Source organism: Heliconius melpomene, chromosome 17 (assembly GCF_056956725.1).
Source record: "Heliconius melpomene rosina isolate 202511_hmr_F chromosome 17, ASM5695672v1, whole genome shotgun sequence".
NCBI classification, from domain to species: Eukaryota; Metazoa; Arthropoda; class Insecta; order Lepidoptera; family Nymphalidae; genus Heliconius; species Heliconius melpomene.
Genome location: NC_140405.1, coordinates 7,169,824 through 7,191,806, shown reverse-complemented (window position 1 = coordinate 7,191,806; position 21,983 = coordinate 7,169,824). Strand labels below are relative to the sequence as shown.

At 31.7% G+C, this 21,983-nt stretch overlaps 4 protein-coding genes across 7 annotated transcripts; 1 reads left to right on the top strand and 3 right to left on the bottom strand.

The window, feature by feature from the left end:
* Nucleotides 1-138: 138 nt before the first annotated feature.
* LOC146530072 (mitochondrial ornithine transporter 1) lies at nucleotides 139-4,620 on the bottom strand. Of its 2 annotated transcripts, none has more exons than XM_085200687.1 (7): nucleotides 4,406-4,620; nucleotides 3,879-3,958; nucleotides 3,526-3,770; nucleotides 3,292-3,438; nucleotides 2,010-2,142; nucleotides 1,140-1,337; nucleotides 139-324 (listed from the first exon to the last, which is right to left on the bottom strand). In XM_085200687.1, exons 2-7 carry the CDS (start codon nucleotides 3,946-3,948, stop codon nucleotides 203-205), a joined length of 915 nt encoding a protein of 304 aa, XP_085056813.1. In that variant the 5' UTR covers nucleotides 3,949-3,958; nucleotides 4,406-4,620; the 3' UTR covers nucleotides 139-202. The 2 variants fall into 2 exon arrangements, with proteins under 2 accessions (XP_085056813.1, XP_085056815.1); XM_085200689.1 differs by having other exon boundaries at nucleotides 4,538-4,613.
* A 619-nt stretch (nucleotides 4,621-5,239) lies between these two features.
* On the top strand, nucleotides 5,240-9,724 carry Hmt4-20 (Histone methyltransferase 4-20). Of its 2 annotated transcripts, none has more exons than XM_085200131.1 (3): nucleotides 5,240-5,455; nucleotides 5,786-6,115; nucleotides 6,194-9,724. In XM_085200131.1, the coding sequence occupies exons 2-3, from the start codon at nucleotides 5,795-5,797 to the stop codon at nucleotides 7,976-7,978; spliced, it is 2,106 nt and encodes a 701-aa protein (XP_085056257.1). In that variant the 5' UTR covers nucleotides 5,240-5,455; nucleotides 5,786-5,794; the 3' UTR covers nucleotides 7,979-9,724. The 2 variants fall into 2 exon arrangements, with proteins under 2 accessions (XP_085056257.1, XP_085056259.1); XM_085200133.1 differs by lacking the exon at nucleotides 5,240-5,455 and adding an exon at nucleotides 5,559-5,675.
* A 1,578-nt stretch (nucleotides 9,725-11,302) lies between these two features.
* Nucleotides 11,303-12,257, bottom strand: Roc1a (Regulator of cullins 1a). The gene is made up of 5 exons (XM_085200134.1): nucleotides 12,050-12,257; nucleotides 11,906-11,933; nucleotides 11,662-11,783; nucleotides 11,502-11,587; nucleotides 11,303-11,417 (listed from the first exon to the last, which is right to left on the bottom strand). Exons 1-5 carry the CDS (start codon nucleotides 12,140-12,142, stop codon nucleotides 11,405-11,407), a joined length of 342 nt encoding a protein of 113 aa, XP_085056260.1. The 5' UTR covers nucleotides 12,143-12,257; the 3' UTR covers nucleotides 11,303-11,404.
* A 1,487-nt stretch (nucleotides 12,258-13,744) lies between these two features.
* Nucleotides 13,745-21,549, bottom strand: LOC146530069 (proton channel OtopLc-like). 2 transcript variants are annotated; one of them, XM_085201200.1, is made up of 11 exons: nucleotides 21,396-21,549; nucleotides 20,788-20,907; nucleotides 18,900-19,013; nucleotides 18,450-18,567; nucleotides 18,047-18,134; nucleotides 17,243-17,451; nucleotides 15,767-16,201; nucleotides 15,418-15,630; nucleotides 14,838-15,061; nucleotides 14,253-14,450; nucleotides 13,745-13,969 (listed from the first exon to the last, which is right to left on the bottom strand). In XM_085201200.1, the coding sequence occupies exons 1-11, from the start codon at nucleotides 21,515-21,517 to the stop codon at nucleotides 13,936-13,938; spliced, it is 1,875 nt and encodes a 624-aa protein (XP_085057326.1). In that variant the 5' UTR covers nucleotides 21,518-21,549; the 3' UTR covers nucleotides 13,745-13,935. The 2 variants fall into 2 exon arrangements, with proteins under 2 accessions (XP_085057326.1, XP_085057327.1); XM_085201201.1 differs by lacking the exons at nucleotides 20,788-20,907; nucleotides 21,396-21,549 and adding an exon at nucleotides 19,436-19,709 and having other exon boundaries at nucleotides 14,255-14,450.
* Nucleotides 21,550-21,983: the final 434 nt, after the last annotated feature.

Below are 21,983 nucleotides of genomic sequence, written 5' to 3'. Positions count from 1 at the left end.
TATTGTCAAGAGTATTTTATACATTTACAAATTATCGGGGATTCGATATTTATCAATATATTATAACCTTGATTTCATACTGGAATGTTATCTTATTTGCTCTTGTGAGGAAATGAGGGCATTGATTAAAAAAAAATGTTTAATCAATAACAAAAGAATGTTTAATTAATAAGTATTAGTATAGAAATTAAATTTCTAACAATTAATCACCAAAAGATTGATGCATAAACTTCTTAGAATATTCATATACGACAAAGAGAACTGCCGTCGCTGGTATGGTGCGTACTAATGTCGGTTTGAGCCCGTTGTAGAGTGCCAAAACGCCTGTAAAAAATTGTTTTTATTTAATAACTTACTTAGGATGTGCGAAGTATACGCGGTCAGAAAGAATATAAAATTTAGCTAAATAATGTTTATATAGAGAACCAGTCCAGAAAGTTTTTTTTTTTCACATGTAAATTATAACGTATTAGACATGCCTAGAAATAACACAAACTATTTCATTTACTTATGTATGTTTCGCAATATATACTTTTTAAATCAAATCAAATAAATCAGCTTCACGCTCTTTCCCGCACACCCCTGCTGTGTGAACCGGCAGAGGGAACCTAATGTTAAGACACTCCGTTCCCCAACATATATTTTTGCCTAAATTAATAAAAAAAATGCAGAGGCAATATGTATTTCACACGTCAATAGATTCTCTTGTAAGAAAAAATATCTATAAGATAATAGATAACTCACAAACACATACATGATTGTGGATTCAATCAATACTCGAAGAAGTGAAATATTTATTTAAGCTTATATTTACATTGTTCGTTCTGGTGTCGAAGCGCGGCGTTGAGCTTCGCCACTCAACACGCAATATCTCCTGAATTCGGCGGAAAGTGGAGAAAGAAATGTCTTAACACTGGATACCCTCTGCCTAACCTGGTATGTGCAGAGTGGGCACATAGTGAGGTTGATTTAATTTAATTGATGATTAAATCTTTACATCCAACAGTTACTTCGATGAAAATAAAACGATAATCATTGCTTCTTGAATTATAATATACTTATTCATTGATTTAAAATTCTTTGAAGCAATAGTAACCTTTGCCTTGTATGAATATAGAAAAAAAAACGTGTATACAAACCTTCCTTTCTGATAATTTCCATACCAACTGTTAGAAATTTTTGGCTTTTATTTGATATTTGTACACGAGATTTAATGACATCTGATGGAAATATAATTGTCCATAAAACTAATCCACCGACTGCGCCTGCTACCATTGTTTTAAAAAATCCTATATCATCTTTTGATTGGCCAGGTTTCGCTAATAATTCCCTTGTGCCTAAAATACAAAAAAAGAAAATAGAATCAGCGTCACATATCACGCTTCATAAATTGGGGTGGATAGAAAATGTAGTGCCAATACACTATTCTTCACGTTACGCCTGAATTCGAGACACTGCGCGTAAGTTGCGAAACAACGCCGCACTTGGTCATACCGAAGCGGGACTTTGATTTTTTATCAATAAGTAATTTAGTAAATTGCGAATTGAACTGATAATCGGTTGCGTTTACAGTAAAACAATGTCCCACTATGTCAAAATTTGAATATAAAATATATTTTTGCTATATATTTTTTTATCAATATATTATTTCATTGGTCCATCGTGATGCAGGAGCCGTGTGCGATGGTTGCAGGTCCGATGACCAATTCCAACAACAACAACCAAAAACTCTGGGAAATGAAATATATACAGGTTGAAAGCATATGCGCTCCTTTTACGGGAACAGCATATAGGGAAAATATTTCAAATCCATACCTAAAAATAATAATTAAGATACGTCAACAGTTTAGACGTAAGATTTTTTTTTATTTCACGATGTTTATCCATACTTTATTACATGTGACGCAGTTAAGAATAGATACTAATAACATAAACTCGATAGTTAGAATTTCAACTCGATATCTCCGAGCGTTCTTGACTCTTTTATATAAGAATTCTACATAATTTACCTTCATATCCACCAAAGAAGAAAAAATAACCTGGCATCTCTCTCATAATGGTGGGTACGAGACCTCTAAAGAGCCCTTGAATTCCATATTCTTTAAATATCTGCTGTGTCAACTGTAGTGGCGTTACTTTTACCTAAATGTTGTAAAAATATTATGTAATAATTAGATAAAAATACAAAAGACAATTACTTTTTTGTGGTTACTTTATTTTTATAAGCCAAATAAAAGAATAGCGTCTACTGCACTATTTTAGAGTAATTGTATGTTAGGTAGTAGAACCAATAGCTAGATGGAGAGATAGAGATTAGATCTGGAGAAAGAACTTTATTAACACATTGAAGACAGCATGCAACACATAAATAACTCCACTACAATATTGAGACCGTCGTCGCGGAGGGGCATAATGGTGTAACTTTAACGCGACGGCTGTGGGTTCAATCCTCATTCGGGGGTATGAATTATTATTTAATAATATTTTCATTTGCTATGGCAGCGTTAAGTTCCACCATTGAACACGCAATGTCTCTACAACTTCGGCGGAAAGAGGAGAACGGAGGGTACATGGAACACTGGGTTTGCCTACCCTGCTATATGCGGGATACAGCGTGAACCTAGTTTGTTTTACAATATTACCAGCCATTTATCAAGTTAGAAAACAAAATTCAGAGCTGTGAGAGAAAATGTTGCAGTGCAGTCTTCAATGTTTTTCTGTTATAAAAAAAAGTTTTGTATGAGTGATTTTTATAACATAGCCACATGAATTTAAGAATATATAGAAAGAAGCAGTGCCTGTAAGTGATTTAACACAAAAAATTACAGCTCCACATGGCTTTTGTTTTTTTATTACAGTAACCAAAGCTAGTTTAGTATAAAAATATTTTAAAAATCTAAAAATAACTATCACATACAGTACAAAATAGACTATAGTGTACTAGGAAATATGTACATATATATCTAGTTCTAATCAAATCAACGAGATTATTCAAGCATTTGCCATTCGTTGTGATGACCAAAAATCAAAAAGGTTATAAAGTGCTCTACTTATAAAGTAGTAGTAGTAAACTTTTTGCTCTTGGCAAACCAATAAAGGTCACAGATTTCACAAAAAAAACATTATTTTAATGATGCAATAAGTTGATAACTTGATTGACAGTACAGTGATTTTTCATGCAAACTAAGCTTTCAAAATGATATATAAGCATAAGCATATTAAATATTAATATATACATAAAGTAAGCCATGAAATATATTTTATGAAATACCCAAAGAAGAGTCATCATACAGCTGTTTGTGAGCCTTGCACATTGACTTCTCTCATCGCTTGCAGTTGACACTTAATTAATTCTGTGGGACATAGTGTAAAAGATGAGAAAAACGAAGCCAAGAAACCTGCTGATGCATTGCCTAGCATTGTCAATTGATCCACACTCTAAAAAAAAATTAAAAAAACATTTATTTTTTTTACAATCTTTTCCCATTCCTTAAAACACTTAATTTGTATTATCTCTACTCATACCTCAGTGCCTGTTAGATGGCATACAAATTTTTGACAGTATCCATATGCTGCAAAAAGAACAGAGTTTTCAGCTACATTAGCCATTATAGCAGGAGTTGTTCCTGCATATAATCCCCGTATAATGCCATCATTTCTGAGTGTTTGCTTTAAACAGTGATACATTCCTTTGTAAAGATGTGGAAATGCTTGCATTTTCACTTTTACTGTGTCCAAAGGTTGTCCTACATATACTACAGCTACTCCTCCTAACAATAAATAAAAAAGTAACATCTGTAATCATAATATTGTAAACAACACAATAAAAAAATATATTGGTTGATTGAGTTAATTGACAATAAAAATATAATAAATACCTAAGGAACCTGCCACAAAGTCTATCAATCCGCTTTTCAAATTTCCTGCTGATGCTGATGAGTGAGCCATATTTGTTTTTCTAAAATGATTATTTATATATTAAAATAATTAATTTTATGTAAAATTAAAATACAACATAGTTTTATCATGATATAAATGATGAAATAATTGAAAAGATTAAATCAGCTTCAAACTGTATCCTGCACACAGCAGTGTAGGCAGAAGGAACCCCTGTGTTAAGATACTATGTGGCCCACTTTCTGCCGATTTCTGGAGGAATTGTGTGTTGAGTGGCGAAATTATAAGAAATACAGATTTAAATAAATATTTCATTTCGTTGAGTAGGGATCGAACCCACAATCAGTTACGTTTATAGTCATACTTGTGCCCCTGCGCCACAACTGGCCTCATGAAATAATTTCTTTGTCGTTAAAATGTAAGTTATTGTTAAAAAATAGAACGTATGAATATAAATTTAAAATTTTATTTTTAATATATAATGAATATAAATTTTAAATTTTATTACTTGTATTTTATTGTACGTTTGCCGTTTCGTTTTTTCCAGTTTCAAAAACCAAGTTTTATTCACCATTCAAAGAAACTTAGGACTGAGTAACTTTTAATACAATAATTAATTAGAAATTACAAAAACTACTACCGCACTTATGAAGAGAGGACATTGAACAATCACATGTCTATTGTCTATCGCCCTAAGAAATTATGAAGTGAAGGTGCCAGTCAAGTGTCAAGCAGACAGTTTGACAATTAGTAATATAATTTAATAAACATGTCACAACTCACATATCCACAGATTATTATTGGTATTTGTTAAAGCGCGCTAAGGCGAGAAATACACACAATAATATTGACAAAAATATACATTAATACATGGCCCCGCATACTATATTATATAAATTGTTATATGAATTATTAGATATGAAAAATAGACGATTGTCTACTTTTTATCGTTTAATTCATTATAACTGAAGTAGTCCATATTAAAGTTTATAACTCCTAATTACATCAATCATGAAAATAATTAAGAGAGTATTTATTTAAACATTTTAGGGTATTCTAAACAGGAATTTATTAAGAATTTGCTCATAATATTTTTATTCTACTAATAATCTGTTAGGTTTTGCATTTACGAAGCTTGTTGAAAGTAATTTTTCATACTAGGTATTTGCTATATTTTATATCATTGAAAAATCTCAAAAAATATTAATAATATTTATTTCATACGAAATCTATTAAAGAAGAAAATAATTAATTATAATGTTGAATATATAGTATAAAAAACATAAATGTTTAAGACGCTTCATAAATGCTAAATATATGAATGAAGTGCACGAAAACATGGTTGTTTTTCAGCGTTCCTTTGAGTTTTTGAACATTAAATATGTATTAATAGTTTAGTAATTATGAAATTTTATTGAAACTGATACCTTACTTATCGTTTTCACTTTTCGTTATGTATAAAATATATATGCAACCTAGCATTAACGACCAAAAGTGTTAAGATAGCAAAATTATTAGTAGAAATTAACATGCATTTTAAGGAAATTTAATTATTTAAGTAAGTTTCTTTTACTGTAGAATATGCTTAGTGCAGATAACTTTGAAAAAAATAATTAATATGTTATTAAAACAATGGAAATTGAAAAAGTTTTTGACGTGTCTTTTGATATTCGTGTTCGTCCGCCATATTTGTCCTTTTATAATTTAGTGTTTCATTTTCATAAGAATGCTTGGATTCGTTTAATGTACTTAATTGGCAATCAGTATATTTGATTAATGTACGTTTTACATAAAGTTGAAACTTAGTGGAACTTGAATAGCAAACAATGTGACTTAGTTAATAATATTTTAATGCATCAAGTATAGTTGTAGCGTCTTTGTTTTCTAGGTGTTCAGAATGGTTGTTGGATCAGCAACTTATCCAGGGAGGCAAGTGCTTCACAAAATGCAACCTATGGGTATGACTCCTCGGGAGCTATCAGAGTACGATGATCTGGCTACGGCGCTTATTGTGGATCCTTATCTCGGAATTACTACACACAAAATGAATATTCGATATCGGCCGTTAAAAACAAATAAAGAAGAATTAAAAAATATAGTCAAAGAATTTATTCAAACTCAGGATTATAATAAAGCTTACTCGAAACTTGCCAATGGTGAATGGATGCCTAGACATTTCAGTAAAAATAAACATCAACAGAATAAGTTAAGGGAACATGTTAGTATTTATTTTTAAAATGTTAAAGTTTCATCAATTTACTATTTGAATATATAATATATATTTTTGTTGTTTCAGATATATCGTTATCTCCGAGTATTTGATAAAAAAGCTGGTTTTGTTATAGAACCATGTTATAGGTATTCTTTAGAAGGTCGTGTTGGAGCCAAAATTTCAACCACAAAAAAATTTTTTAAACATGAAAGGATTGATTTTTTGGTGGGATGTATAGCTGAAATGACAGAAGAAGAAGAAAAGCAATTATTACATCCAGGAAAGAATGACTTTTCTGTTATGTATAGTTGTAGAAAAAATTGTGCCCAGTTGTGGTTAGGACCTGCTGCATATATTAACCATGATTGTAGACCTACATGTACTTTTGAAGCTACAGATCGTGGAAAGGCTTTTGTTCGTGTGTTGAGAGATATTGAAATTGGTGAAGAAATAACTTGCTTTTATGGAGAGGATTTCTTTGGAAATGGTAATTGTTACTGTGAATGTGAAACTTGTGAAAGAAGAGGTAAGGGGGCATTTTCAGTTCAAAGTGGTCACAATGATGAACAGGCTACCAGATATAGATTTAGAGAAACTGATAATAGAATAAATAGAACAAAAGCTAAACAGACACAAAAACCCATAGGTAGTAAAAATCAAGAAAAATCTCGAATATCTAGCCGTCAACCATCAACTATAGTCTCGCCTTTAAGTATGAAAGAAATGAAGCAAAAGGGATTAACTAAGTATGATGCAGAACTTTTAATAGCTCAAGGTTGTATTGCAGATGTTGTTGATGGAGCTCCTAGTAAAGAGGCTCAAAGCAGTAGAGAGTCTTCAGCTTCAAGTAGAGGTGAAAGATTACGCCGTAGAACTGACAGTAGCCGTATCTTAAATGGATCAAATGCCACCACTGCCACCAATCAAAGTCTAACACCACAGTCTCGATGCTGTAGTGTTACTAGCTCTAGAAGCAGTCGTGATTCTCACTCAGGTATTGTTTTAAGGAGTCATAAGCGTCTGAATGATACATTGTCTCAATCTACATATTCCAAAGTTAAAAATTCTTCTAAATTGGATAAATTAAGTAAAAATCATAATATAAATAAAGATCAAATAGATCAAAGTAGCTTAGAAATAAATAAAACATCTGAAGAAGTTAAATCTCCATCAGCGGAATTGACTTTAATAAAGAAACAATGTGAATCAGAATCACAGATTTTAACCTGTAGTGAAACAGATCTTATAAAAACAGAGAATAAATGTGACCCAAATGAATCTCCGCAGCAAACCACTGACTTACCTTTGGTAACAGTGAAAACAGAAGTAACTGAACCTATTGTATCTAATATGAAGCAACAAGTAATAGATAATGTTAAGTGTATAAGTGATGGTGCATGTATTAAAAGTGAAATTTGTGACTTTAGAGAAAACGTAAATCCAAGTGAGCTTAAAGATGGTAAACCAAGTAAACATCATAAAAGTGATGTTTCAAATAGAACTGAAGACACCAAAAAAGAATCCGAATCTGGGCCTCCTTGGTTAGCAGATAATTCTAATAAAAGCAGTGATTGTCCATGTACACCTCCACGAAGAGGTCTGAAATTGACGCTACGAGTAAAACGTAGTCCAGTGGTTGAGGAAGTTATGGATTGTGGGGGCACAGTGGAAGCTCCCGAATATGAGGTTTTAAGGTTGGAGGGCGTTGACCCTGAAACTGCGCGGCGGTTGAAAAAAAGACGTCGATCAAAGGAGCGACATCGTAAACATAGTCCTATCCGTCCCCTGCCTCCTATGAAACGCTTAAGATTAATTTTTGGTAATGAAAGTCGTACTATCGACTTGCCCACTGCCATATCGGCAGACTGACAGCCGCAACTACCTTGTGGTTATTTTCCACCGTTAATATTCAATTATTAGTTTAATTATTGTCACTGACTAGGATTATTTTTATGTAGTATTTATTTTGTGATGTTAAGATTGAATTAATTGAAGTATTGTGATAGATAACAAATTGTTTTAATTGAGAAGTCGGAAATATTTATTGAATGAGTATGAGAAATATGCTTTTTTGTATGAGCAATGATAGAGGAATTTAATCATCAATTTTAAATTTCAGGCTACCTTCATGTACAGTGTATTTTATTCTACTGAGATATATCCAAATACTTTTCTCAGCTTTAATATTTTTATGAAAAAGACTAAATATTGAATAACATTGTAATGAGAATCTAATCCTCAATGTCATTTATTCAGTGTAAACAAACTGGCAATTATCAAAAATAATTTATTAGTGTGTATATTGTTAATATGTATATGTATAGTTAAATGACATTCAATGATTTTTAAAACTTTAAATTAAGTAACTGAATACTGCCGGAATTACTTTCACAAGAATAACTATCGACTTTGCTGTAGTAATTATTTAAATCATTTTACAGGTATAAAGCTTTAATGAAGCCAAATACAAAACATTGGTAATTTGTGGTGATTTATTATGATAATTATTTTCAACACATTTTAGTTGGTATATTTTAACACTGATCAATTTTTTTTTAACATTGTGACCAGTTAGGTATATACAATCCATTTAATTACTTGAATTTTTAATGTAATTCCGGCCTCAATATTATAGCTTGTTATTTTACTGTAATTATTGCATTTGTAGATGTGGATGACAAGAAAAAGTAAATGGTGCGCATGACATTTTCAACAATAAAAATTCTGAAAGGATGTATCAAGTGTAATTAAACTTATGTATTTTTTTAGTTTCACTGATATATAAGTATATTCAATAAAATTGTAGCATCAAATAATTATTTACAACCATTTTGGGGTACAAAACCTTAGTTAAACTAGCTGAGCAACGAAGCTGAGTGGCAAATAATTGAAGCATATGTGGTAAATTATATGTAAATATTTACAAACATTCCATTAAATAATGGTTACCCTTACACTCAATGTGGCTTCTTTTTGAATTTTCATCTCTTAAAAAGCAGAAAATTGATACTGTAATAATACTGTAAGTGTATAACATTAAAAGTATGAAGTTTTGTATATTTCCTGAGAAAAGTCTCTAATATATTAGACTTGACAACAAAACAATAAATATATTAGTTGGTAAATCTGTTATGGAATAGATTTTGTTATTGACATACTTTGCTTATTAAAATATTTTTGACTTCTAGATAAATGACCTCTAGAATAGCTGTTTTGATTTTAGACACAATTGTTGTTAAAGTGCATCACTAAGATAAAATGTGGTAAAATTTTTAAAATAAGGTTAAATTAGAGATGGTCACTATGGTTGTACTAGAAGCACATTAGATATAGAAAATTTCTTATTTATTTTAATATGACAAGTTGAGAAAATGCGCATCGTTTACGATTACATAGTTATCGTTACTCTGTAAATTACATTGCTGGTGATGTATTTATATGTAAAATAATAAAATATACTTAATTGCTAGTTAGTTAACTAGCTTTGTGATATTCCATGTCGGAATAGTATATGTATTAAATCCAAGTTAGACAAAATGAATGCATCTTGTTATCAAGTTAGCCATTATGAAATATTTTCATTTAATTATGATAATAAAATGCCTCGACTCTTTATTATTTTATTTACACTCAATTTATTAAATATAAATAAAAGATTAAATTGGTAAAATTAAAGAAATATATTTTCAAAAATTTATTTTTATCCATTCAAAAAGGCCAGTCACAATCGTGTGACTTTTAAAGCGACAGGTTGTGGGTTCGATTCCCACTAGATATATTTTTTATTCCTTTCGCCCTGGTATCAAAGCAAAGTGCCGCGTAGAGGTCCGCTACTCAACATGCATTGCCTCCAAAATGCGGCAGAAAACGAAGAATGGAATGTCTTGATACTAAGTTCCCTCAGCTTACCCTCCTGTGTGCGCGATACAGCGTGAAGTTACAAAAAATGTATAAATCTATAATGCATCCTTTCTTTCTATTCCTTCTTGCATTTCCTCACCCCACTATTAGTCGCGCTTTTTGCTAACGCCTCTTCCCTTTATCACATACGTCGCTGCTTCTTTCATACAATCCCTAAGGTTCTGTCAGCATACTTATTTATTACCATTTCCAGATTCTCTGTCTAGTTTTACGGAAACTTTCTTGATATTCTACTCTAATCGGTAGATCATGAAGCTTCCAGCTTCTTATGCGATAATTGAACTCAACCTCGTCAATCATAGCTGAACCAACCTGTGAACAGACTCCTATTTTATGCAAGAATTTGACAATTGTCTGTTCCCAGCTCAGCACCCCTAAACACTCGCATGTCTATAACTGGGCTTGAAATACGTTGATCCCTTCCGTTGTCTCTCATGTATACATGTGCTTGCAAATTTCCAATATAATCTTTCCAGCCTCATTCATTCTCTTGTCACCATACTGACCTAGCACTCGTAACTGCTCCGCGCAGTTCCGACCAATCCGTTCAAACACTGATGCATACGCCGCTATCAAGAATACTCTTGTTATCCACAGCTTGAATCGAACCCAAAGCAGTTTCTAGTTGATCGCCTTGTATTCTACAGCTGCACTAACCAATCGAGAGGACAATAACACGCCTACATCTTGGCAGCCCCGCTCACTCTCTGGTACGCCAGCTCAGAAAGTGACCGGACAGCCCGATAAATCGGTCGTGCCATTGTCCTTTCGTTTGGTTTCAGTCACACAAACAACATCGAAATCTCTGTCGTCCAATCACGTCTAATAATTGATTCATTTTCTGTTCCATCCTCCTCTTACATTTTATACACCACCTCCATACGTAGCTCCATCCTCCACCTCCAGCCGTTCCGAACATGGCGTGCTGGGTGGCGGTTCCTAACGGCGCACCCGTTGCAGCTCTCGCAAGGGTTAGCAGGGGTTGCTTAAGTCGCAAAGTAAATTTATTATTAAATTTTTTTTCTGTACCACAATGGACTTTATATTATATATGGGTATTCTTACCCATGGATGGATATTTTTATACTAATTGCAAACTCAAGCCCCTCTTAGATTCTACATTGGTTATATTAAAATTCTTATATTAATTTAAAAAACAAACTTGCTGATTCCCTGCTATAAATCCTCTGATATATATATTGAGAATACAAAAGTATTTTTTTATAAGAGGTTTATTATGTTTAGGTTGAATTTTTAAATAAAAGTCAAATCAATAATAAAAGGGTCAAGTCAGAGTAATTTTATTAAAAACTTGCTGAATATTGATCACATCTTAGATTCACAGTAGTTATGGAAATTAGTTCTGTTACTATTTTAGTGCCCATACCTGAAATAAAGTTTTTAATTAAATTATTGTTTTTTATTAAATTGAAAATAATAGCTACATATATTTTGAATAAATAATACATACTTTTGAAACTCCCACTCCCTGTTATCAAGAGGACATACTTGTCTTGTTTTAAGCCAGCGAGATATACAATGAAAATGAAATGCATGCTGAAATAAAAATTAATTAATTACAATGTAAGATTAAATAATATTATTATTATAATTTTATTATAGTAACTTACATTACATACACCCCAAGCAACTGTACACTCTTCACTTGTAGCAGATGCCTGATTGGCTTGACATTCAATGCATAAATCCATTATATGATTTCGGCAAATGGCACAATTGTCCACAACAATATCTGTAATTGAGAAATATTAAATAAATATATAATTAATTTATTCATAAAGAAAAGTTGGATAAAAAAAGCGAACAAAGAAATCAAAACATGGTTATGTTAGTTACAAATTACTAGTTACATACCCCATGCCCAAAGTGCCACAGCGTTCCACTAAAATAAAATAATAAATATGTTGAAATTTTCATTCAATTATGTTTTTTTAAATAATTATATAGTAACGGTGAAAATAATAACAATATACAATGAGTAAGCGTAAATTAAAATACCTTTTTAACTTCAAATCTTTTCTTATCACCTTTACCGCTACTAGAGGAAGCCATTTCTACTTCTTCTTCATCAACATCCATTGCCGAAGCCATATTTTTAGGAATACCTTATTTTTATATTATAAAACGTGAGAAAAATAAATTCTATTGGTTTATTGTAAAGCAATTTGAAGTCAGACGGAAGCCAGACTTGACATTTGACAACTTCGTAAACTGTCATTGGTGTTACTTGGGACAGATTCAAAAGGAAAAATCTTGAAATAAAAATACGGTACTGCAAGATCATTTTGCAAAATTATTTACCATACTATGTATATATTATTTCAATATAAAAAGAAGTATTATTTTTAAATATGTAAATTATTTATTAATTGGTATTGTATTAAGAAAAGTTACACTTTTCTTATTACATATGTAGATGGCGCCTATAAATTATTTTTTTCTTTTTTGAACCATATATTTTGTTACCACACGGATCAAGTTCTCTGAAGCATAATTATTATTAGTAGCATTGTTTTTTACATTTGAATTTTGATGTAGATATATAATTAAATTAAGCGGAAAGTTGAGAGTAGAGTGTCTTAAAAATAGGATCCCTCTGCCTACCCAGCTAAATGCGGAATACAGCGTGAAGCTGAAAAAACATCTTAGTATAGCTGTACAAAAATCAATCAGAAATTTAGTAAACTAAATTAATAAAAAATTATAAAATTAATAAAATAAAAAAACGTAAATAATTTCGAAATTTGGTAACTTTCGACATTTAATAAAAATAATTGTGAAATTAATGGAAATAGTAAAGTTTACAAAATTTTGCCAATGGCGTTCTAAAGTTTCTGTTGTCTAATAACAAATGGTAAATGGTATTCACGTTTTGATTTAGCTTCGATATCTCATCCCACCTCAAGTGCCTTTACGATTACTATCAATAAAATAGGTAATCTCATTTATATATTATGCCCAAAATTAATCAAAAGAAAATAATGATATTTAAAATACAGCATAGGTAAACATCTCTTGGGTGAAAACAACATCTAGGTGAATGTTGCCAAGGCAAGAAATACTGTTTCGTTTGGTACGTAAAGGTAACTATTAGAAATACCCGATTTTCGGAGTTACTTGAAGTTACATACTAGCTTTAATCAGCCAGGTTAAAGCTATTATGTAGTTACTCACATGAAAATAACTGAGAGCTATGTATGACATGTATGACATACATATTTTTAAGCACCTATGTGACTCTGCCTGCAAGTAGCCTAGTGCTTCCTTGAAAAATGGAAGTTTTACCACGAAATGATTGTTTCTATACATATGTGTTAGTATTAATATCAGTTTGGCTTGGTTCTTAATTTATGGCGTTTCGAGCGTGCCTGTTCAGCACCGGCATCTGTATTTTCTATGACTTATAATATGGGAGTCTTCAAAAACAGAGTTAACTAGGCAAGCATGCACCACCGTAGACCCCATCGACCTAATCGACCACTCATTAGGCTTGATGCGGTCAAACGCAAGCCTATTCAATATTAAAAAAAAGAGAACACACGAAGGAGATTGTAGAAGTCTTAATATCTATTTGGTTTGTCCAATATTTATTCGAATTTTATTTTAATTTAATAGTACCTTATATTATGTTACATTCATATTGAATAATTAGACAAAATGTCAAAAAAGGATAAATAAATACGACAAAACACATTTCACGTTAACTTTAAATTACCTATATTAAATATAAAATATAATTTATGAAATATGGTAATTTTTCAACTCAATTTCATCATTAACAAAAGTGTCTTTTTTTCTTTTGTACGAATTTTTCCATATTTCGTAAAAACAGACTGTCGCTTGAAATCTGTAGCATACTAATAATGGAACAGAGACATGCGTGATTAGAGTCCAGGCCCACACGCCGTAAAATTCCATCTGAAAGAAGAACAAAAATGATTATAAATAAACGGATGCTTAGGATGCTAAGACGATCCGTGGAGGTATCTAAGACTTGGAAGCATTGATTTGTTTCTATCGATACTTTATTGTACATAAAATAAACAATTCTGTTCGCAATAACTATTTGTAATGTCAATATACTTACTGGGTATTGGATAACGAATTCAAATTTATTATTCAAAAGGAAGTGTTTGGCTTTTTGAAAACACACAGGAAATAGAAATAATACTTATTTTTTAAATTAGGTAAATTTGTTTACACCTGTAAGGGATGAAATTCAGCTCGAGCATTCTTAACACGGTTAAGTAGCCATAGCGCGAAATTGCTGACTAAAAGGAATGTGACCAGTTGTCGCCCTGGACGCTCTTTGCTTCCCGTACATCGTCTTGACCACGTGTCCATTACAAGCAACGTTTGGCAGGAACTTTGTATAATGGCGAACAGCGGTGCTATTATTCTGTTGTCAGATAATAAGATTTTAAAAATATCCATCGGAATTTAAATCAAAGGTATAAATACTTTAAATCCAATATTTTAGTGATAATAAAGATCAGTCGTGGCACAGGGGCACGGGTGTGTGACTGTAACGCCACTGGTTGTGGGTTCGATCCCCACTCGGTGGTATTAAATATTTAATAGTTTAATTTCTTCTCTCCGGGTTCGACGTACGCAATGCCTCTAGAATTAGGCGAAAATTAGGAAGTGTCTTAACACAAGTATCCCTCTGCGTAACCTGCTGTGTGGGGACAGTTACAGGGTGAAGTTGATGTTTCTAATATTTTTGCCTTTATTTAGTAAGTAGGTATTCATTCGTAAAAATTAAAGCTAAATACAGGTACATCACCTTGTTGCTCGTCGTTCCTCAGAAAAACGTTGAATCAAGAAACTAGCACCGATAACTTGGAATAAATAGTATAGATAAACTCCGAACTGAGTCACGAGAAGCAGCGCATGCTCTAGCGGCATTGTAGTGGACACCTGTCGCACAGTTAATGCGCGCACTCGATGCATGCAAGCCGCTGACCCCAATATCATTAATATAAATAACACTGTTTCACATATGTTTATCTGAAATAATAAATGTCGGTATCCTTTATGGCATTTTGTACTTATAAGCGAAATTGTAAATTGATCTGGTTGGACAAAGTCCTATGTTGAATTTTTCCAGTATTTTTACAATAGACGGAAACCTATAGAACAGAATTTCGTATTTGTGTACAAAAAGAAGTATTGGAAATAGGATAATATGAATAAAATATAATTAAATAAATTATGTAGACGTACATACCACGTATATGTATTTAAGTCATAAAGTAATTAAATTAAAGTTGTTAATGTAAATTAAATATTAAAAAATGGTATTAATTTTATCTGTGTCATTATTTTATCATATAAATGTCAAAAAATAATTTAAATTATGTTACCTGTAGTAAAGCAAGTTCGACATGTTTCTCTTTTTGAAATAGTCCGTTAAAAAGCATCAAGCTGACGATAGTACCCGCCAGCACCGCCACACCCATAAAGAGCCCCTTATGTGCACTACCGCAGTCTACGGAGAAGTGGTTGTTTGACTTCATCCTGCCACAGCATTGTTTTTCATCAATTTTAGAATTTGAATTTAACTTTGTAAGTGATTTCTAAAACGAAAAAAATAATTAACATTACTTTCTGTTTAATTTTTAGTTTATTCTATACAAAAGAATGAATTGAATAACTGTTACCGTGAGCCTATTTTCTTATCTTAGGTTTGTTATATCTAAAATGCATATTTACCGATCCCGGAACGGTGCAAATATCGTTCCATATAACGACTATTATTATGGAGCAAAGTAAGCTGTATTCGACCCCACAAGGCCTCAAATAAGGATTCATTGTTCTTATTAGAGGCGTTATCATATCTGAGACATTGCAACTCCATGGTTCTATTCTGGCGGTTAAATTTGCATGGATTATTTCCCTTTGGCCTGTAAAGTTTTCGTTTATATAGTCGTTTAATGAAGTATTGTTTATGGTTTCTTCTGTTATTACAACTTTAGCTGGGCCGGTCACATTTGTATATCTAAGAAGAGCTGGTCGATTGTATGCTAAAGCAACGATGTCGTCTCTTGTTTCTTGAATAACAACATTTAGCCATTCGCATACGTTAGTGGCAATGAGATGCATCAGGCCAAATCTGTCTAGAACGACACCTCGCATAGGATCCAACAGCTGAAATATAAGAAAAGTTTAAATACATACAAAAAAATACAACCAAATTATAGATAGGTTAAGGTAGCTAGTAGTTTAGTGTTTAATTGAAAAAATAGTTAAATATTTAAATAAATGTTCCGAATGATTTTACCACTAGTACACTTTAAATATTTGTTTATTAATATTGTATTTATTACATCTTGATATTAGTTTTCAAATTTTATATAATAAACGTTATTACATAATTATTTCTTTCGTCACTTTAAATGTAGATACAAAAGACATCGTGATTATATTTTTAGATAAGTATATAAGTATGTAAATAATAATTTACATTGAATATTAAATTGTGACGTAAATAAGTAGCACTATCGATTCCATCCTGGTGCAAAATATAATTATAGCGTTCATTCGATGCGCAATCCTTACGCTTATTTGCAGACGGGTGGGTATCGGTTTATTCACGTTGTATGTTTATTAAAATACTGTCATCATTTATATGAGAGAGAAAATGTTGTGAAAGTCGATCGCAATGTTGCTGTTATTTATTATAATAATTTATTATCGTCACCTGTACGACGGATTTACTTTAAACAACCTGGTTTTTTAAAGCAATTAATTAAGACCTCTGAGTTTTTTTAATATTTATGTTAATTCGTTATTTTTAAGAAAACTAAAGATTACTTGAATGGTGTCGCAGTGGCACAAATATGTGACTAACGCGCCGGTGTGGGTTCGATTTTTACTCGGTGAAATGAATTATTTCATGTTTTCATTTCCTCGCACTAGTAACAAGGAAAAGCGCGGCGTAGAATATTTCTCACAATGTCTCGCAAATTGGGGGAAGAAGTGTTTCAATATAAGATAAGATTTCAGAAGTGTTCATGTTAGATGCGGGATACAGTGTGTTGTTAAAAAATCAACACTGTCAATCTCACATGTGAGAGATGTGTGAAAATGAGTTTTCCATAACAAAGTTGTTTAAGTTCCATACCTATACACAATATATTTCTTCTATAGTATATAAATATGTGTCAATAATAAATAAAACATACTTACATTAGTGTAAGAGAATATAAATATAGTTTGTGCGACCATAAAAAATATTCTAAATGCTGGTTTAAGGGCTACTATGACCATTTGACAGTCTCCTGAAAGATCGAAATACTCTCCGAATTGTAGGCACGAATAAATAATAGAGCCTACACTAAAACCTGCCACACCCATATGCAAGTAGAAACTGCCATAACGTGTTCGTTTTATGTTATCTGGAAAAATATAAAAAAATGTCTTTAAATTACTTAACGCCACGGCTTGTATTGAAAATATAAAATATTTAATTTCACATCCACAACTAGCCAACACTTGGAAATTTGAAAATTATTACTTATTTGAGGATATATATTTCCCACTTCTATTCTTGTGTATGCTTGTAATAAAGTAAGTACAAGCTGAAAACTAGAAAGTCTAACATATAAATAAATGTACGACCTGTTGATCGCGGACTCCATAAAAAAAGCTTTATATTTTAGTTCCGCCATTGCGAGGTACATTTTGGTTTCCAAATGTTCATTATTAATAAACAATTTTACACAACCAGTCGTAAGTTGAGGTCAGTCGTGACGCACAAGTACATGTACAAGTAACGTGCGACTGGTTGTGGGTTCAATCCCCACTTGAGGAAATAAAATATTTGTTTGAATTTATATGTTCATTTCTTTGCTCTGGTGTTTTAACACTACGTTCTCTCTGCCTGTGAATGTGGTGTGTGTGTGTGGAATACAGTTTAGAGCTGATTTTTTTTTATTTTAAATAATTATTTTGAATTTTAAGTATAACTATGTAATAGTGTTTAGTACTTACCATCTTTATTTGCTTTTGCTATGCGAAGATGATAAAACGTGTATGCAAGAAAAATCATACTGACTACATAAAGGTACATGGTGAATATCTGAAATAATAATTGTGTTTTTTTGAAAAATACAAGAAACTTTATATCTTATCAAAAATGAAAAGCAATACCTACTCACATCAGAGGCCGTCGTGGCGAAGTGGCTCAAGCGTGTGACTGTAAACGCGACGGTAGTGAGTTCGATTCCCGCTCGGTAAAATTAATTATTATTAATGAATATTTTCAATTCTTTACTCTGGCAACAAGGTAAAGCGCGGCGTTGAATTCCCCACTCTGTGCCATGGTGCCTTAACACTAGGTTCCCTTTGCCTACCCTGCTATATATAGCGTGATATTGGAAAAAAAACTACTTACATCAGACATGATATTCGTGTAAAGTTCATTTTGTATTGTGCTGGTCACGGGTAGCGCTAGGCCTAATACTATTAACAGCTTTGCATAAAATGCCGATACGACCACTGTCATTGATTCACTAGAATAACGTCATACATTAAATTAATTAGCATGAAATATGCTTAATTTTGAAATGAATGTAATATATAATGTTGAATGCATAATAGACTCGTAGGTGCATGCTTTACAACATTGTTGGCAGTTATTATTTTTTATTTATTATTAGAAAATAAATAAATTAATACATATTTTATGTTTATAATATATTCTTTTTATTCGGCGGAAACATTGAACACAATGTTCCCTGGTTACCTATTATATTTTCAAATTCTCTAATATATTGAAAATTTTGAACAAGTTGTAAGAACATTACGTAAAAAAAAAAAAAAAAAATCCGAAATCATCACTTACTCGCCATGTGACATCTGTTTCGCTTGAGGCGGTACTGACACGCAGTCAACGCTGGAACTTGCACTGCAGGGAAGAACAACGCTAAGTCGCGGCAGAAAGTGAGGTGGATGTTCTCTGAAAATTGACAATCATTATCAATAACAAAGTGTATAGTTTTAATATTCTATTCGATGAAACTTTGTCATATGTATTTCTCTCTCTCTCTGATCTCTCTATATTACTTAATTTCAACATAGAGACAAAGCCGTAGAAGCAACGTGTCATTGACGCTAATGTAGCTCGGAATAGGATTTGTACCCATACTCATGGAATACTGCAATGCCGTCAAAATTAAATTATAATTTAAATATTTCGTTGTATTCATACAATATAGGTATAAAAAGAGATTTTAAAAAAATAAATAAATAACTAATATTAATGAAATGTCTATTGCTTTTAGAACAAATGCGGTGTCGATATAAAATTACAAATTGTTTTGTTTAAGCGAGCGTTTATCGACCAATAGTGAGTTTAATGAAGCGCCTCGTCCGACTCACCTTTCATCCTCAGGCACGGAGAGCAACGGCTCCGATCTCTCCCGCCAATCCTTTGCTATGTTTTGATTAGATTTCTCTTTATTTTTAATCATTATTAAATTCTTAGTAAAAGTTTATAGTTTCATTTATTAATATCACTAATATTCTACACTATTAAAATAATTTATTCTATTGATTCGTGAAAAATTATATGTAACATAATGTTGTGGCTAGTGCTACAGTTAATAATAAACTGTACAAATGAGGCCGCTTTGTGATGACGGTTTTGCACCTGCGACTGTGTGCCCAAGGAATTAGTAAATGATAATAATTTACTAACTGGCTGTGACTCTGTTAAATATGGCGATTGGCGATCATCATCGATGTCCTTATGCGAGGTAATTATATTGTTATTCTTTTTAGCTCTCTCGCTGTCACCCGAGGAAACGAGATAGTTTAATAAAATTGAAAGAGATAAAAATTAAAAATAATAATGATTTTTTTTATACTAAACAGCTACATTCATCATATAAAAAGTAAAAACACAATAGCTATATATGTATATAGCTATTGTGTTTTTACTTTTTATGTAAATGAGCTAGAATTTTGTGGCCATTTCTAATACAAATAGATAAATAATAAATATCTAATTGCCTCTTATTTGCATTGGTCTATAGCTTAAGAGATGTCCTTACGGCTAAATAATTAGCACTGGTAGTGTCACTTTCAGACAGCCCTCCTAACGAGGCACACGCGCCCCCCCTCCCCACTTCTTATCTCCAACACGGCGCGATTAATTAGACGACCACCTGTAAGCAATCTAGTGCCTTACCGCTTGATCTACCTTTGCTTTTTTATAATTTAGTTTGATGGAAAAAAATTGATTGCATTTCCATTGACATATCTTTCGAGACTTTATATATGCAAAATGGTAATAAAACGTATATTTACAGCTTTTTGTCTATTTGTTTTAAAAAGCAGTCTTACAGTGATTTTTTTCTTCATAACAATTTAATAATTAAGATCAAACATAATGAAATAAACATAAGTTACAAAATAATTATATTTTTTGGTAACCTATATAATTATGTTCTTATATATAATTATGTTATGTTCGAATTTTAAATTTGTAGGTATTAGCCAAAAATAGAAAAAGACTGCGGCTATCGACATTGAGGCCCAATAACCGACACATTACTTTTAATCTGTGTTATTTTAGAGGTTCTTACACACCTAATTATTAGGCTGTAGTTTTGTCATAAAGACTCTAACGGCCCTTGTTATTTGTTCTGGAGAATTCTTAGTTTTTTCTTTAAGATGAGAAACTAATCAGCATTTTAAGATGGATTTATTAAAATTAGTAAAGATTTTACCGTCCATGTCGAATTTTTCTTTCTAAACTGGTAGTGATCTGTCGCTGAGGATGGTAGTGATGATGACCATGTTCGTAGTAAGCAGACGTTGAAGGTTGACAATCGCTTATATCGTCTTCCCTGCTTGACGTTTTTAAATATATTTTATTTTTAATGTTTACTTTGTTTTTAAGTCTTATATATGTGTGTTTTTATTCTTCTCTGTATCTTGTAGTATACGTAGATTGAACCATATATACAAGCTAAACTGGGGCTTAATACCACATTTTAATTAACCACATAGAATAAAAATAATTTAAAAAGAAATCCCCAGGCAGTGATCGAATACAAAACCAACGTGTTTATTATTAAAACATTGCCATAGTAAGCGATAATATGTATGTAGATCCTAATTTCACAAAATCTCCAATTTATTTATTTTCCATAAAAATATTATAATAACTCTACCAAGATAAAGACTAAATAAATATTGTTACCTAATATTGATATTTGTAATAATTCAATTATGTACCTATGAGGTATATTGGCTTGAAACCATATATAAGTTTCATATCGTTATAAAAAATCCATTCATCCATCCAAAGAAAAACAAAATAAAATGTACTTACCACTCTTCAGCGATATAATCTTCTTTTATATTATGGAAGTTACTAGGTTCAATACGTGCAGTAAGATCTACAGAATTAACATTATGTAAAGGAATATTTTTTATTTTACTTTTAAGTTTCATGCTTGTGACGCCTTTAAATATTTAAGAGTGAATATCTTTAATATCTAAAAGCAGTATATCAATCTTATCTCATTAAGCATGGGTCTTAGGAAGTCCGTGATAACAATCGGTGACGTACTGTAGCTACCACCGTTCATCCTTTACAGGAACATAAGAGTCAAACAAGAGTGAATCATCTATTTAAAAATTCTAGCATGTAAAAATAATTAAACTACGTCTTAATTTGTATGCTATGGTTTAATCTTGAGCAAGAGTGTTTTGGAAAATTTTTGAAATATCAAAGCTTGTTAAAAATAAAAAAATACGTCGTCGTCGCCGTCGTGGCGCAGAGGCACAAAGGTGTGACTTTTATTGTAACGCGACAGTTGTGGGGTCGATCCCACTCGGGGGATTGAATTATTATTTATTTGTCGATATCTGTCAACAAGTATTGCCTTGAAAAAATCGGTGGAGAAAATGGTGAACG